Source organism: Echiichthys vipera, assembly GCF_963691815.1.
Source record: "Echiichthys vipera genome assembly, chromosome: 6".
NCBI lineage: Eukaryota > Metazoa > Chordata > Actinopteri > Perciformes > Trachinidae > Echiichthys > Echiichthys vipera.
The window spans coordinates 18,628,872-18,642,234 of record NC_139831.1 but is presented as its reverse complement, the minus strand read 5'-3'; the positions used below and the strand labels follow the sequence as shown (position 1 = coordinate 18,642,234).

At 39.7% G+C, this 13,363-nt stretch overlaps 2 protein-coding genes across 2 annotated transcripts; one reads left to right on the top strand and one right to left on the bottom strand.

Annotated features, from left to right (window-relative positions):
* Positions 1 to 697: 697 nt before the first annotated feature.
* fgf1a (fibroblast growth factor 1a) lies at positions 698 to 3,180 on the top strand (the record flags this gene model as incomplete). The annotated part of the gene is made up of 3 exons (XM_083915423.1): positions 698 to 863; positions 2,708 to 2,811; positions 2,980 to 3,180. The coding sequence occupies 3 exons, from the start codon at positions 698 to 700 to the stop codon at positions 3,178 to 3,180; spliced, it is 471 nt and encodes a 156-aa protein (XP_083771549.1).
* A 2,662-nt stretch (positions 3,181 to 5,842) lies between these two features.
* ndfip1 (Nedd4 family interacting protein 1) lies at positions 5,843 to 13,309 on the bottom strand. Its single transcript, XM_083915883.1, has 8 exons — positions 13,127 to 13,309; positions 12,141 to 12,234; positions 10,222 to 10,361; positions 10,014 to 10,101; positions 9,529 to 9,653; positions 9,241 to 9,307; positions 8,698 to 8,806; positions 5,843 to 7,469 (listed from the first exon to the last, which is right to left on the bottom strand). The coding sequence occupies exons 1-7, from the start codon at positions 13,160 to 13,162 to the stop codon at positions 8,700 to 8,702; spliced, it is 657 nt and encodes a 218-aa protein (XP_083772009.1). The 5' UTR covers positions 13,163 to 13,309; the 3' UTR covers positions 5,843 to 7,469; positions 8,698 to 8,699.
* Between the last annotated feature and the right edge of the window lie 54 nt (positions 13,310 to 13,363).

Genomic DNA, 13,363 nt, shown 5'->3' with positions numbered 1-13,363 from the left:
TTTTCTGACATCTTTGGTTATTAATTACTTTTCAGTTTGTTTATTTGTCCCATCCGTTTAGAAAACATGTATAGGTGAAATGAACAGTACATACATTTGTTAGATTGATCTACATGGACAACAATCAGATGCTGCTTCAATGGGATAAAATTATAAATGTCACACTTTGAATGGAGCATCATGAGTACTTTTACTCTTTGCTGCTAATACTTTATTTTTACTTAAGTATATTTGCACTTGTAAATGTATTACATATTGTATATATACAATATATAATAATGACATATATACATATGTATATATATATACATGTGTATATATATATATATATATGTATATATATATACATGTGTATATATGTCATTATGGTATTTCTACTTAGGATGAATTGCCTGAATATTTAAACAAAAGGAAAAAAACTAAATAAAAGTCCTTTGTAGTTAAAAAGTCAGGGTTGAGGTCAGTTGCACTTTTATACCATCATATAATCATTATTATTATTATTATTGTTGTTATCCCAGTCTGAGGTTGGGGCCAGGCGTCGGGGGCGCGCAACCATCTGCCTCTGTGATCTCTGCGCTCGTTCTCGCGCATGCAAACACCTGACCGCTGCAGGGGACTGAGCACGCCGGGGTTTGCTCAAAGAGAAAAAACAAACCCTGCTGCAGATTACACAGCTGTGTTTCCTCTGAGCAGGATGACGGATGAGGAAACGTTCGCATCCGAGCAGCAGACGGTGGCCGGCGGCCCGCTGCGGGACTCCCGGCGGCTGACTCGGCTGTACTGCATGAATGGCGGACATCACCTCCAGATCCTCCCTGATGGGACGGTGCAGGGCCAAAGGGATGACGGGGACGTTCACAGTAAGACTGCTGCACTTTACACCGCGCACTTTACGTCCAGCTCAGGCTTGCAGCATGGTGCGTTCACTTCCTTTACTGTCAGGTTCAAAGACACATAAGTAACTTTAATGGGAAAATGGGAAAGCTAATTACTGACATTTCAAAGAGGGGTGGTGCTCGTTTTCACTTGCTGTCCGTCCTGATCAGGCCTATTTCTTGGCAAACCACATATACAGTAAGTCCTGTGATAGTTTGTGCAGCTGTATTATGTTGTTTATGACTTCTGCGAGACATGTCAGAGACCTGCAGGGGTGTCTGTAAGAGGCTGAAATGGTTTCTAGCTTTGAGTTAGAAGTACTATCATAGCAGTATCTATAGACTCATAAGAAGTATAGTGGTGCCACTGCCAACCATAACATAATAGCCTGTTGGGAAGGACATTAAATAGTCCAGTCATTTTATGAAAAAAGGTTGAACAAATTGCAACAGAAGCAAACTCAACTGATTTTGTATCCTCAATATGTCCTGAGTAAAGGAAAAGAAGCCTGGAAAGATCCCGATATGGGAAAGTTTTTAAAAAGTCCAAAATATACCCTATGCATTCGCCTATTCGTTATTTTTCTCACGCCAATAGGTAAAAGAAATAACCTCCAGCTATCTCCATGAAAATTACTGAGTTCAAAAAAATGTATTATGTTTTTTTAAATTGTTTGTTCAGATGGGCAAACGGGCATAATCTAATTGTGATTGTGCTAATTATCATAAATACTTTAATCCAAACATTAGGTTTAGCCAGGTGAAAATGTCTTATTGAATCTTGTTGACATATAACAGTAAAAGACCTAATGTTAAGGTCTGAGTGGGACCCATGTAGTCGACCCATTAGCTTTAACAAATGGAGGCAGGAAGAAGTACTTTAAACCACGCTGGGTGTCCCCTTTACAGACACAGGCTTAAAGACTTTATGATAATCCCATGTAGTTTTTATCATGCAATACAAATGTTATTCTGGCCCATTTTAGAATGGTGCGTTTTAATATTTCTGCAGAATGGGGTCCATAAACACGCCTGAAATGCATAAATTGGGTCTGACGGAAGGCTGAGACTCTCGTGGATTCAATGAGCCTAAATATATCCGTGTGTGACAATGCAAGTCCCCATAGTGGCCATCTCATTGTAGGGAGAGCATTTTTTAAAACGTGAGCTTTCTGTTTAAAATGAGCTGTTATGACCTCTAGGCTAAAATCACCATAAACTACAGACCTTCTGCATTCAACAACCATCTTAACTCTGGATTTACAACTGAACCCACTCTGAAAGACACGTGTGTGCGTGTGTGTGTGTGTGTGTGTGTGTGTGTGTGTGTGACATGCCACCCCTGCATAAGTCAGTGCTGCACTTGGGCCACCTGGGTCAAAAAAGACAGGGGACACCACTGTTTATATTTGATCTGCTCAGAAACAGATGGGAACATTTTTAGGCTAACAGGTTCCTTTACAGTTTTTTCTGTTGCTCAATGAGCATTATCTAATAAACGAATAAAATAAATCAAATGTATGTGTCCTCTGTATTTCTTTAATAAGAAGCTCTGTATTTTACACTTGAGTGTACAAACGTATATCTGTTTAAAATGCTGTAAAGACTGACTGACATCGAAGACTTCAAGACAACAATAGTTTCTGAACTGTTCCCAAGAGACTCAGAAATATTTTTAATTGTTTAAAAGTTCTTCTTCTGTCCGTTCATCTGTCAGCTGACTGAAGACGACACAGACAACGTTTGGAAGTGACACAAAATCTCAGATTTGTCCGCAACATTTTTCTCTTGCCGGGTTTACATTTTTAAAAAACCTGTTCTCCTTTCAGCTGTGTTAAAGCTCAAAGCCGTAGACAGAGGTGTCGTGGTCATCCAAGGAACAGAAGCCGGGCGATACTTGGCCATGAGCGATGAGGGGCGATTGTACGCTTCAGTGAGTTTCTATAATAATCGTGCATTCAACTTAATGGTGCAGGTGCATGTAGATGGACGTTACATGTTACTGTTGTAAATGATTAATTAGGCTAACTTTTAATCTCAAACAACTTAAGTCCCCTGAATGTACTGCAAGGTGTCGGTGTTTATTGAGTTTATCTCTCAGCCCACAGTGACTGATGAATGTTACTTCCTGGAGAAGTTGGAGGAGAACCACTACAACACATACGAAGCCCAGAAGTATCAGGAGAGGAACTGGTACGTCGCTCTGAAAAAGAACGGTAAACCTAAACTAGGTCCAAGAACTCACATCGGACAGAAGGCCATCTTCTTTCTGCCCCGACAGCTGAGTGACTCCGGGGAATGAAGACGCTCCACTCCACACAGAAGATACCTCAACATAAGCGGATGTGAAGCTGCACCGGGATACGCTTCTGTTCAAATACACGCACGTTAGCTCACAAACTGGGCCGGAACAAGAGATTCAGAAGTGGTGTGAAAATGGTTGATGAGCTTGCAAAAACAAAATGAGTCAAGAACAAAAGGAGGCAAAGCTGCAGTCTTCTTAAGGTTAATGTGATGCAAAAATATCGGGGCGGGTTTAGATTAGACTGTGCATGCCATTGTCTTTTGTCCACCAACACATCCCATCTTAATTACTAACAGGTCTTCTCATTGCACAGAAGAAAATGTAAAGAGCAAACAAGAAAACATGTATCCTGTAACATGTACTCTATTATTCTAAAATAAAGTAGTATATTAGTAATTATAGTATATTATTAAATGGTGCACTTTTAAATACCCAAATTATTAAGGAGCCCTTCCAGACCGATAAGATATATACAATAATGTGCATCTTGTTTTTTTCCTAAAAGAGTAAAATTTTGGTATTCAAATCCTTAAAAAGACATCTACCTAATTAAAGTACCAGAATCTATGACAATGCACATTTTTTTCATTTCAGAGGTTTTCCTTCTGGACACAAGATGTCTCCTACTTCACCGTACGCCCGTTCTCTGTGCACTAGAGACCGACACGGGGGTGGGTTTTCACTCCCGCCCTGCTCCCAAAAGAAGACTCCTGTTCCCAGAAAAAAACCTCAACATTACTCCCCGTCCTGTTTTCAAAAGCAACTTTTTTTTTTTTTTAGATGTCCTCATGATGCCGTAAAGAACAGTGCAGTTAGCCTCCAGTATATTTGATCGTACCGGCATTCTTTCTAACATGATCCTAGATATCGCTGCTGTGTCCATTTTCTTGCAGTGTATCCTAGTTTTTTAAAATAGTAGGCTACTCGGCTCCTCTTTTGAAAATCTCAAGAGGTTGTGTTTCTTGTGTCCACCTATTGCAAAGTGCGTTGTCAGTATACGTCATTACACTGGTCAGTGATGGCTGCATACAAAAACTGGGATAGCTCCGACCAGAAAGAAGGACAGTCGGGAGAGAAGTAGATCAACAAAAAAAAGTGTTCCCGCCCCCGTTGACTTTTACTCCCGTTCCCTCACAATCACGGGATCAATAGTGAAAGTCCCTCCAGAATCACGGGAGTCCTGTGGGACTCCTGGAAAATTGTCTCTAATCAGCACTGGCAGCTTCAAGTTTCTACATAACACTTGTTTAAGTTGAATATTGTACCAGGATTAACTTCCAAACTAGTTGTGATGTCACAAATGCTGCTCGTAGGCCCGCCCCTTCAAATCAGATTTTCTAAATGAGACCAGTGAAACTTTCCACTGTCAGCACATAAATAGAAAAACAGTCTTCTCGTGTCAAACTCTGCACAAACATTCATTCTGCACAGTGACGCTCAAACATCCAGCTGTAGGGACAAGAAGAAAAGCATATTTTTGAGTGGAGGGGGACTTTAATTATCCTAAAATTGTGTCTGAACCTGAACAGATCAGATCAAACGTTGAAAATGGGATGTTCAAAAGAAGAAGAATAAAGATTCTTTGATAGGATTAGATCTCATAATCAGGTGGTTTCGATCAGGATCAAATCTTCAGCATGTGTTGTTCAAAACTTTCTAGTAAGCTTCCCAAAAACAGAATTACAGTGAGAAAGTAGGCTTCAGTATGGGCCCCATGAAATAATCCTGACAATATCAAACAAAAAATAATTAATTTGAACTTTCATTTATCACCTTATATTAATTACAATGACACGGTCTAAAGTAGTTTCTAACAATTGCCTCCCCCCTGCCGTTTTCTGTCTCATCAAATATAACACGCCGGCTGTTCTGCCAGTTGTTCTTTACATAGCTAGTGCCCTACTTTGTCATATGGAGGTCCAATCCAATGTTGCTTTGAAAAACCGGCACATAATTCAAATGGATTATCTGATCCTGAATAGCAAAACATGGGAGTTCAAAAACCGGATCTTTCTGATCCAAATTGAGCTTTTAGAACAACTGGGCCCAGATGTCAACAGACATCATTTACTCAAACTACTGAAAAAAAAAGACATTTTGTTCAATGTTCTTAGCTCGTTGGAAGTCGTGTTTCGAGTCTTTTCAAGTTGGACTTTCCTTTAATCTTGTAGTTTTCAAGTAGTTTACAGGTTACAAGTTGTCAACCTTGTGAGACCATCCTGATCTCAAGAGCTCCACTGTATTTTACTCTCTGGAGGCTTACAACCTTAACCTGTTTACTTTCTGAGCTTTGCCTCAACGCTCTGTTTATTACGTCATACGCTTAGTTGATCTGTTTGGTTGATTTGGCCCGATAGAGGGTTTATCCAATCAGCAACCGGTATTTCCCCTTCCCAGAAAATCTCCAAACGAGAGTTCTCAGATGGATATGCTGCTGAGCAAATGCGAATCATGTGAATCCATCCATCTGGCGGAGTCAGGTTAACAAGTAAAAAATAAAAATCATCTTTCCGACAGTTACACTTTGCTGCCACAATGTGTAAAAGGACCCTGTGCACCATAAAACAGGCATGAAAGCAATCTTGAGCCACACATTTTACTTTTCATGCCCTTTTATATAATCTTTTTCTTTTGTAATAAAATCCAGACAACTCAGAAATGACGCCTTAAAAGTGACATTTATTAAACACTAAATGTTTTCTGTACAGTTTCTTAACAACAAAACCCCAAGGTTGCAGCTCTACATCACAGAAATAAGCAGAATGGGTCTGTATCAACGCCATGGCAAACAGACTAAACTGTATATTCACTCCTTCCATTGACAACAGTGGTTAGATCGTAAAAACCTGCAGTTTCAGGACATGATGTTTCCTCCAGAATATAAAACAGAAACCACTTCAACAGTCACTTCTCCTTTATATGTCTGGGAAATAATGATGGAACATGCTCTGGGTTTTATTGGTCATGTTTCTAAAAGTGCACCTGCATACAACATTCTTAAGATATAGTTTTGATACCCACAAGACAGCTAACATCTTACACCTTATTAATCAATTTCAAAAAGCAGATTTCCCTTCCCTGTCTGTCAATTAAATCTTAAGGCAAAGAAAACCCCACCTGAAAATGGAATTTGAGTTATTTTTATGCTCTTAGATAATTTGATCCGAAATGTCTGGGCGAGATCATTACCGGCTGAGATCCACACAGCCAAGGATCTTTTCTATCATCAGGGAGCCTTACCGCTGAACAAATGAGATGCCGCCTCCGCTGACTCACAGAAGAGTCATGCCAAGGTCAGGATGTTACATCTACACAAGCTTTTCTAAGGACATGAACCAGAAAACGTGCTCGCAGGCCCATACAAATAATCATGGTTGCTGTCCAAAAAGCTCGGCATCCCTTCGCGGTCAACCCGAGCCGCTCCGGGGTTTGTCACTTGACATTTGTGTTCATCCTGATTATGGCTTGTTCATGTTCATCATCTAAAATCCTATTTTTTTTTTAAACCTAAATTCTATTTCCAGGGTGGAATCATTTTACCTGATTTAATGCACAAAAATATCTAGCAGGCAAAATCATAACTTCTGATACATGGATGTCATTTTAATGTGCTCTACTGACACTGCGTCTGAATCACAAGCATGTATGTTTTATTATGACAAGGCCCTTAATGGACAGTTTCTAACAAGTTAAAAGTAGCAGACAACACTGCCCCCTCCTGGCTAAAACAAAAAAGGCAACACTTAAAGCCAACAGATGAGTGAAATATGTGGGATATCAGCACGTACAGACTAATAAAAGCTTGCTTTTTAAGTGTATGTGGTTCTCTTTAACAGCCTATAATAGTCACAATAAAACCATGATTAGTGCAGATTACAAAGTGTGTTGCATGCTGTGGCAAGTGTTGTAGTAATTTATACCTGTTGGCTTCAAGTGTCACCAACATGAGACGCTCCATATTTATTGTCCTTAAGGGCAGATGCATGCTCGTATGCTACCATCAAATGATATAAGGCATTACTTATACATTACAGACAGATGTAAATAGCACTTAACATTTGCCACTAATGAATACATCGAGGGAATATTACTGTTAACCACTTTCCATTAATAAAGTTTCAACAAAAAAAAACAAGTGATATAATTCCTGAATATTTCATTGACAATTGTCTTCATCTATAACTCGTCTGGACGATTTAGGGTTAAGTGTCTTCACTTACAATTTGAAACTCCTCGCAGAGCTGCCGCTCGTGTCGGCCATGTCCAGTTCTGCCACATCCACCATCCTGGGTTTAGGTGAAGAGGAACAAATCACGTCTAGAGATGGACTTCCCAAGTATTGGTTTACTATTTAAAGGTGTGTGTGTGTTGCGATATCTGTGGTTTGTCAATGGTTATGTTTACATGTTAACATGCGCATTACAGGGTTCTACAAATACAAACATATTGAAAATTATTATTTCACTTTTTTAATCATGTTAAAATAACACATGGCGTTATGCTATAAACAACTTAAAGTGTGTTTCGTAATACCAGAAGGATAAGAAATTATTAAACTTCTATTCTATTGCTTTTTGTTGTGAAAGAAATTCGAATACAATTTCAAGCATTTTCAAACACTTTATCCAAAATTCAAGCATTTTCAAACCTTAAAAAACATTAAAATTCAAGCATTTTCAAGGATTCCACGCAACTGTACGAACCTTGAAATGAATAACTCAGACTGATAAGATTAAGGCAATACTTTCACTTCCACCATTTTTTTAATTCCCTGTTGCTCTCTACCTATTATGAGGATGTCATGTTCACACCAACGTCTGTATAAAATATGGACATATTGGGCAACAATACGCAAAGAGGTGGAGCGTGGATGGAGCTGAGGTGCCTGTGGCGGCACCAAACTCTCAAAAACACCACTAAAAGTGGCCACGGCCTAAATTATGCAGAGCTATCTTTTAAATGGGTGAGTTGGGTGAAATTCACCCCACTACAGTTATCATGAATAGTGAAGTTAGCTACAAAGACCAACACTGTTTCTTTGTACCAGACTGTAGACACGTTTATTTCTGATGCAGAGGTCAGTTGGACATTTAAACATGGGGGTCTATGGGCATTGACCCGGTTTTGGAGCTAGCCTAAAGTGGCCCTTTCCTTGTCAAAATCACCTATGTACATTACCCACAATGCAACTCAACTGCCTGAAGCCCTGTCAGAGATTTGAGTGAGTTATGCCTGGTGTAGACTGGTGTATTTACATAAGATCTTAATAGCATCTAACACTTGGTGGGAGGTAAATAATGCCATATAAATATATATATATATATATATATATATATATATATATATATATATATTTACATGCACACAGGCCTCCAGTTACGGTGAGTGATGAGATTAAGGCAACGATGAGACTGAAACCTTAATTATATATATAAATATATATATGTAAATATATACATGTAAATGTCTCCAATGACAAACCACGATGAGTGTGACCAGATTAATACACCTTACCTCTAATAGATGAAGAGTACCCTTGTTCGGGGAAGAGTGGCATATGTGGGATCAGCCAGTTTACGCACTCTTGAGTAGTTAACAAAGCCTCTGATGAACAGCATGAAGCCTGCAAAGAAAATATATAAGATACAACGGAAGACAAATGCCTAAATGTAATGGTACTGCTGCAACTAACGCTTATTTTCCCTGTCGATTAATCTGTTTACTGTTTGTTTTTTTTCCATTCATCGATTAATTCGAAGCCTAATGTTGGAAAAATAGTGAAAAATCTGTGTTTTCCAAAGTTGACCTCCTCAAATGTCTTGTTTTGTCCACAACTCAAAGATATTGAGTTCACTGTCATAGAGGAGTAACTCATATTATATAGTATATATATATATAGTAACTAAAATATTCACATTTGAAAAGCTGGAAACAAAGAATGTGTACTTTCTTTCGAAAGAAATTACGCAAAGTGATTATGAGAATAATTGGTGTTTAATTTAATAGTAAGTCAATGGTGCTCTTATTGGGGGAAATAAAACAATGTCCAGCACTTACCCAGGGCCAGGAACACCCACCACAACCAGTACTGTCCATCAAAGTAACCGGGGAAGTAGGTAGAAAACTGGAAGAAATAAATGAAGAAGTACCTGTTAGGAGCTGTGATTTCAGCAATTTCATCCATAAAGACATGATCCTAGAAAGTTAGTAGACTATTTTTTTAGTTTAAGTCTTCCTGTACAGTAATACAGATACAAACTAGTAGACATTTTCTACCTTTACAACACTTAACACTGATTCAGTAGCCAAAGTGGTGTTGGTGAATATTCATTGAACAGCTCTTACCCTGACGATGAGAACCCATTTGATTAGGGACAGGCCAAAGCCAGAGATGGCCCCGTATCGGCCGGCGGCTGATGTGGTCAAACAGAACGACAAGAAGAAGCCGATCCAGTTGAAGAGGAATGCCACTGTTGACAAAAAACATGACATTATCGAGGTGTGACCAATAGACAGATGGAGTTTTTTTGAAGTGGCACAGGTTCTCCTGCTCCTCCTGCCAGAAAACAATCTTGTGCGGTGAGTGTACTAACATTTGCACCCAGAACATTATGTAACAGCCTTTGTGAATATGCCTAATTACAGTTAGGGATCTGAAATGAAAGTACGAGTGCATCTGTTTCATGTTCAGTGTCCACATCTCTGCAGATATATAAATGACTAATAAGCATCTGACTTTAAGTATATGTATGTGAAACTGAAAGTCGGTTTACTCTTTTAGAAAGAAAACTGTAAACAGGTCAACTGTTAAAATGCTGAAGAGTTCTTACTGAAGAAAGTGAGCATGAATATGCCGTCATTTCCTATTCGCAGCTGGTCGGCGTCTTCAAAGTCATCCCTGGCCACAAAGTCTTCCTCCTGCACCAATAGCAAGAAACATGTAGATAAATTGCACAAACTTGTTTTTACCTCGGATTTATTTGGAAGTTTTGTTCGTAGGACAATGAATATTTCTTCGTATAAATTAGGTCAATCTACCGTGACTCTTCCGGGGACCAGGGGGATGGCTGCCTCTTCTTTGCTTCTCTCAGCTTCATCATACGAGGGCAAAGTGGTGGCAACGCTGTAGGACGGAGGGTTTGGAAATCTTCCCCCCTCTTCCTTGTACTCAAAGAAAGCTGTGGAGGTAACAAGCACATGACTGTTCATCCAGAACTCTCCTGCAACCCTGTTTCCAAAAGAGTTGGGACGCGGTGTAATAGTAAAAACAGAACGCTTTGGAAATCATTGAAACCCCATATGTATGAAAAAAAAGCACAAAGAAAGCGTTTCAGATGTTGAAAGACAAAAATGTAATTGTTTTTGAAAATGGTCTCCTCATTTAGAATTTGATGCAAGCGACATGTTTCCAAACAGTTGAACCTTATTAATTGTGAGATGTTCCACCAGGTGTTTTTGTTTTAGCATTTCACAACTTTTCCACTCTTTTGTTGCCTACGTCCCAACCTTTTTAAAATATGCTGCTCGCATCAAATTCAAAATGGGCACGTCACAATTATATTTCGCAGTTTCAGCGTTTGATTTGTTGTCTTTGTGCTATTTTCAAGTAGATATGGTTTCAACGTTTGCAAGTTAACACATTTAGTTTCTACATAAGCTTACACAGCGTCCCAATATATGGGCTAATATTTAGGCTATAATCACTAACGTACTACACCTTAAAACTAAAGTGATATTTCAGTATTTGTAAAGTTGTTTCACCGGATCGCTGGAGAGATAATAGTTATTAATATATTATTCTAATTTCCCTTGGGATAAATAAAGCTTCTTGAATCTTGATGCTAATGTGGAATTAAAACTAAAATTGTTGATGGTGACTGCAGTACTGAATGATTCAAGGCTGACTGGTTTACCAGATGGTAGGGAGGTTTGAATGCTGACAAGAGGAAAAAAATCTACTTTCACTTCCTTCTAAAAGAAAAGCAGCAGCGCAGAATTATAAAGCCAGACCAGGACGGATGAGTTACAGCGGGAAGAAAGACATTAGTATTATCTGTGTCCGTTACGGTTTATGTTCTGTTCTGTACAAGCCAAGACTCTTATCTGGGTCATTTGGCAGATCCCCAGAACGCCCCTTTATGTTCTTCAAACACAAACGGCATCGGACCAGATCAATATACTCACCAGGAAGAGCTTGAGGCCCCACCCACTTATGCAACGCGTTGACCTATGCCCTCTTAAGAACTGAGATTACCAACAACAGACCTTTCTAAAAGGCCTCGCACACAAACCATTCCCCTCTACATTATTCATTCCAAGGCTAACAGTGTAGGATCAGCTAGAGCAGAAGACTGGCAACTACTGTATATACGTCTAATTAAGTACTGTACTTAATTTACCTTTTTACCCTTGTTTTGAATATCTGGTGGCTGAATAAGGTTTCAGATTTAAAACCGTTTCTTAAATAGCTTCAACATTAAAATACTCCATACATGTACATGTTCAGGCTGTGATCATAGGATATGACTTTGTTCACACTTTGAGAATAATGTGACACTGTGGAAAGAACCGTCCGCCACAATGAATTACTTCTGCTTCTGTTTCACAGCAAGTACTTCTACACTCTTACTGCTTTTGGATGCAAGACTTAAAGTGAATTAGTACGTAGTGGTGCTGGCGTTTATGCACTAATATTACTCCCTCTTCCAAATTGTGTATGTTCTGAGTTATGTGACCGTCTGTGAAGGAGCTACTTGAGAGGAGTCTAGCTGCAGAGCTCCAGGCTCGGGCACACCTCCTCCGTTGGAGTTCATTAGTTTGGATAAACCACACGACCTCAACAAAAAAACACCAAGGTAAAACATACCACCGTAATATTTTGATATAACTGTTACTTAAAGTTAGGTAACATAACATTAGTCATATAGATAACATTAGTATCGCGGCACCCTGCTAACCTGCATTTGCTGCAGCAATGCTGCTGTAGGGTGGTGGTGCGTCCTGGGCAGGACCCTCCTGAGACGGCTGGGCTGGTTCCTCCTCATTCACCAGCTGAAGTAATATCAATAAATGACAGCACAACTTGGGTCACAACTGAAATTACACCATCTGGGGAAAATGTAGTAGTTGGGCTATGATGTCAGACATTAAAATAACAATATATGCTGACATTGCAATGTGAAGTTACAAGACGATTTTAAACCACACTGCCCCACCCCACATCTACTCCGGTCAGGTACTGAACAGGCCAGATGCAGATACACTGGAGATGCTTTAGGGGAAACGTCCTGAAATGGTTTTCAAGCAGTAACATGGGAATGAGTGTAATCACTGATGTGGCACTTATCTACTGTGCAACAAGTGGTCATGATGGATAGATGTCTGCAACAGGAAGGATCAGCTGCACGGATCTAGCAGGGATTTCTCAGTTTAACCACCAAAGCTACAAAGCTCTAAATTAAACAATGAGCAGTGCACTCACGGTCTGCATATCAATACATGTGAATAAATGAGCAGGCTTCACATTAATATTTTGATCCTGTTCAGTTCCTGACAGGCTAGACCGGCCACTGATCCAAAGCAGTGGGGTCAAGGCTTTAACTCAAGGCGAGACAAAGTGACACTAGACAGCCTGCACGTTCAGCCCGGCCAACATCCACTATGAGTAAACTTACTAAGCTGTTAAATGAAAAAGGGTCACATTATAGGCTTTAAATTACACGTGACGGTTGAAATAATGATTATTTACTTTACGTAACAGTTTATTTCAGTGTGAGAAGTGATGTCTGATAAAACCCAAAGACATGTATCTGCAGCACAGGCCCGCCCGTACACAAATGTCGGTTGAGCTGGTTGTTTTCAGTGACATGTTGACTGACGTTACTGGCTAACGCTGCTAGCATTGAGCTAACTGTAGCTACGCGCCAGCAGGCTGTTAACTCACCTCCTGATATCTGACGTTGCTGTTTTGTTCTGCCATTGTGGAAGAGGAGCGAAAGACTCTAAATACGTCCTCTTCCCCCAAGTCAGTTGTGAAGATGTAGTTGTGTAGGGAGTAGTCTCGCCGATGGTTAGCACAGGTATCGCTGCCTCTAGTCGGCCATCTCCTTCCTCTCCGCCTCCTGATCCTGACGGTTACAGACTGTGCTGCCTTCAAGGACTATCGGAATATTCGCTAACT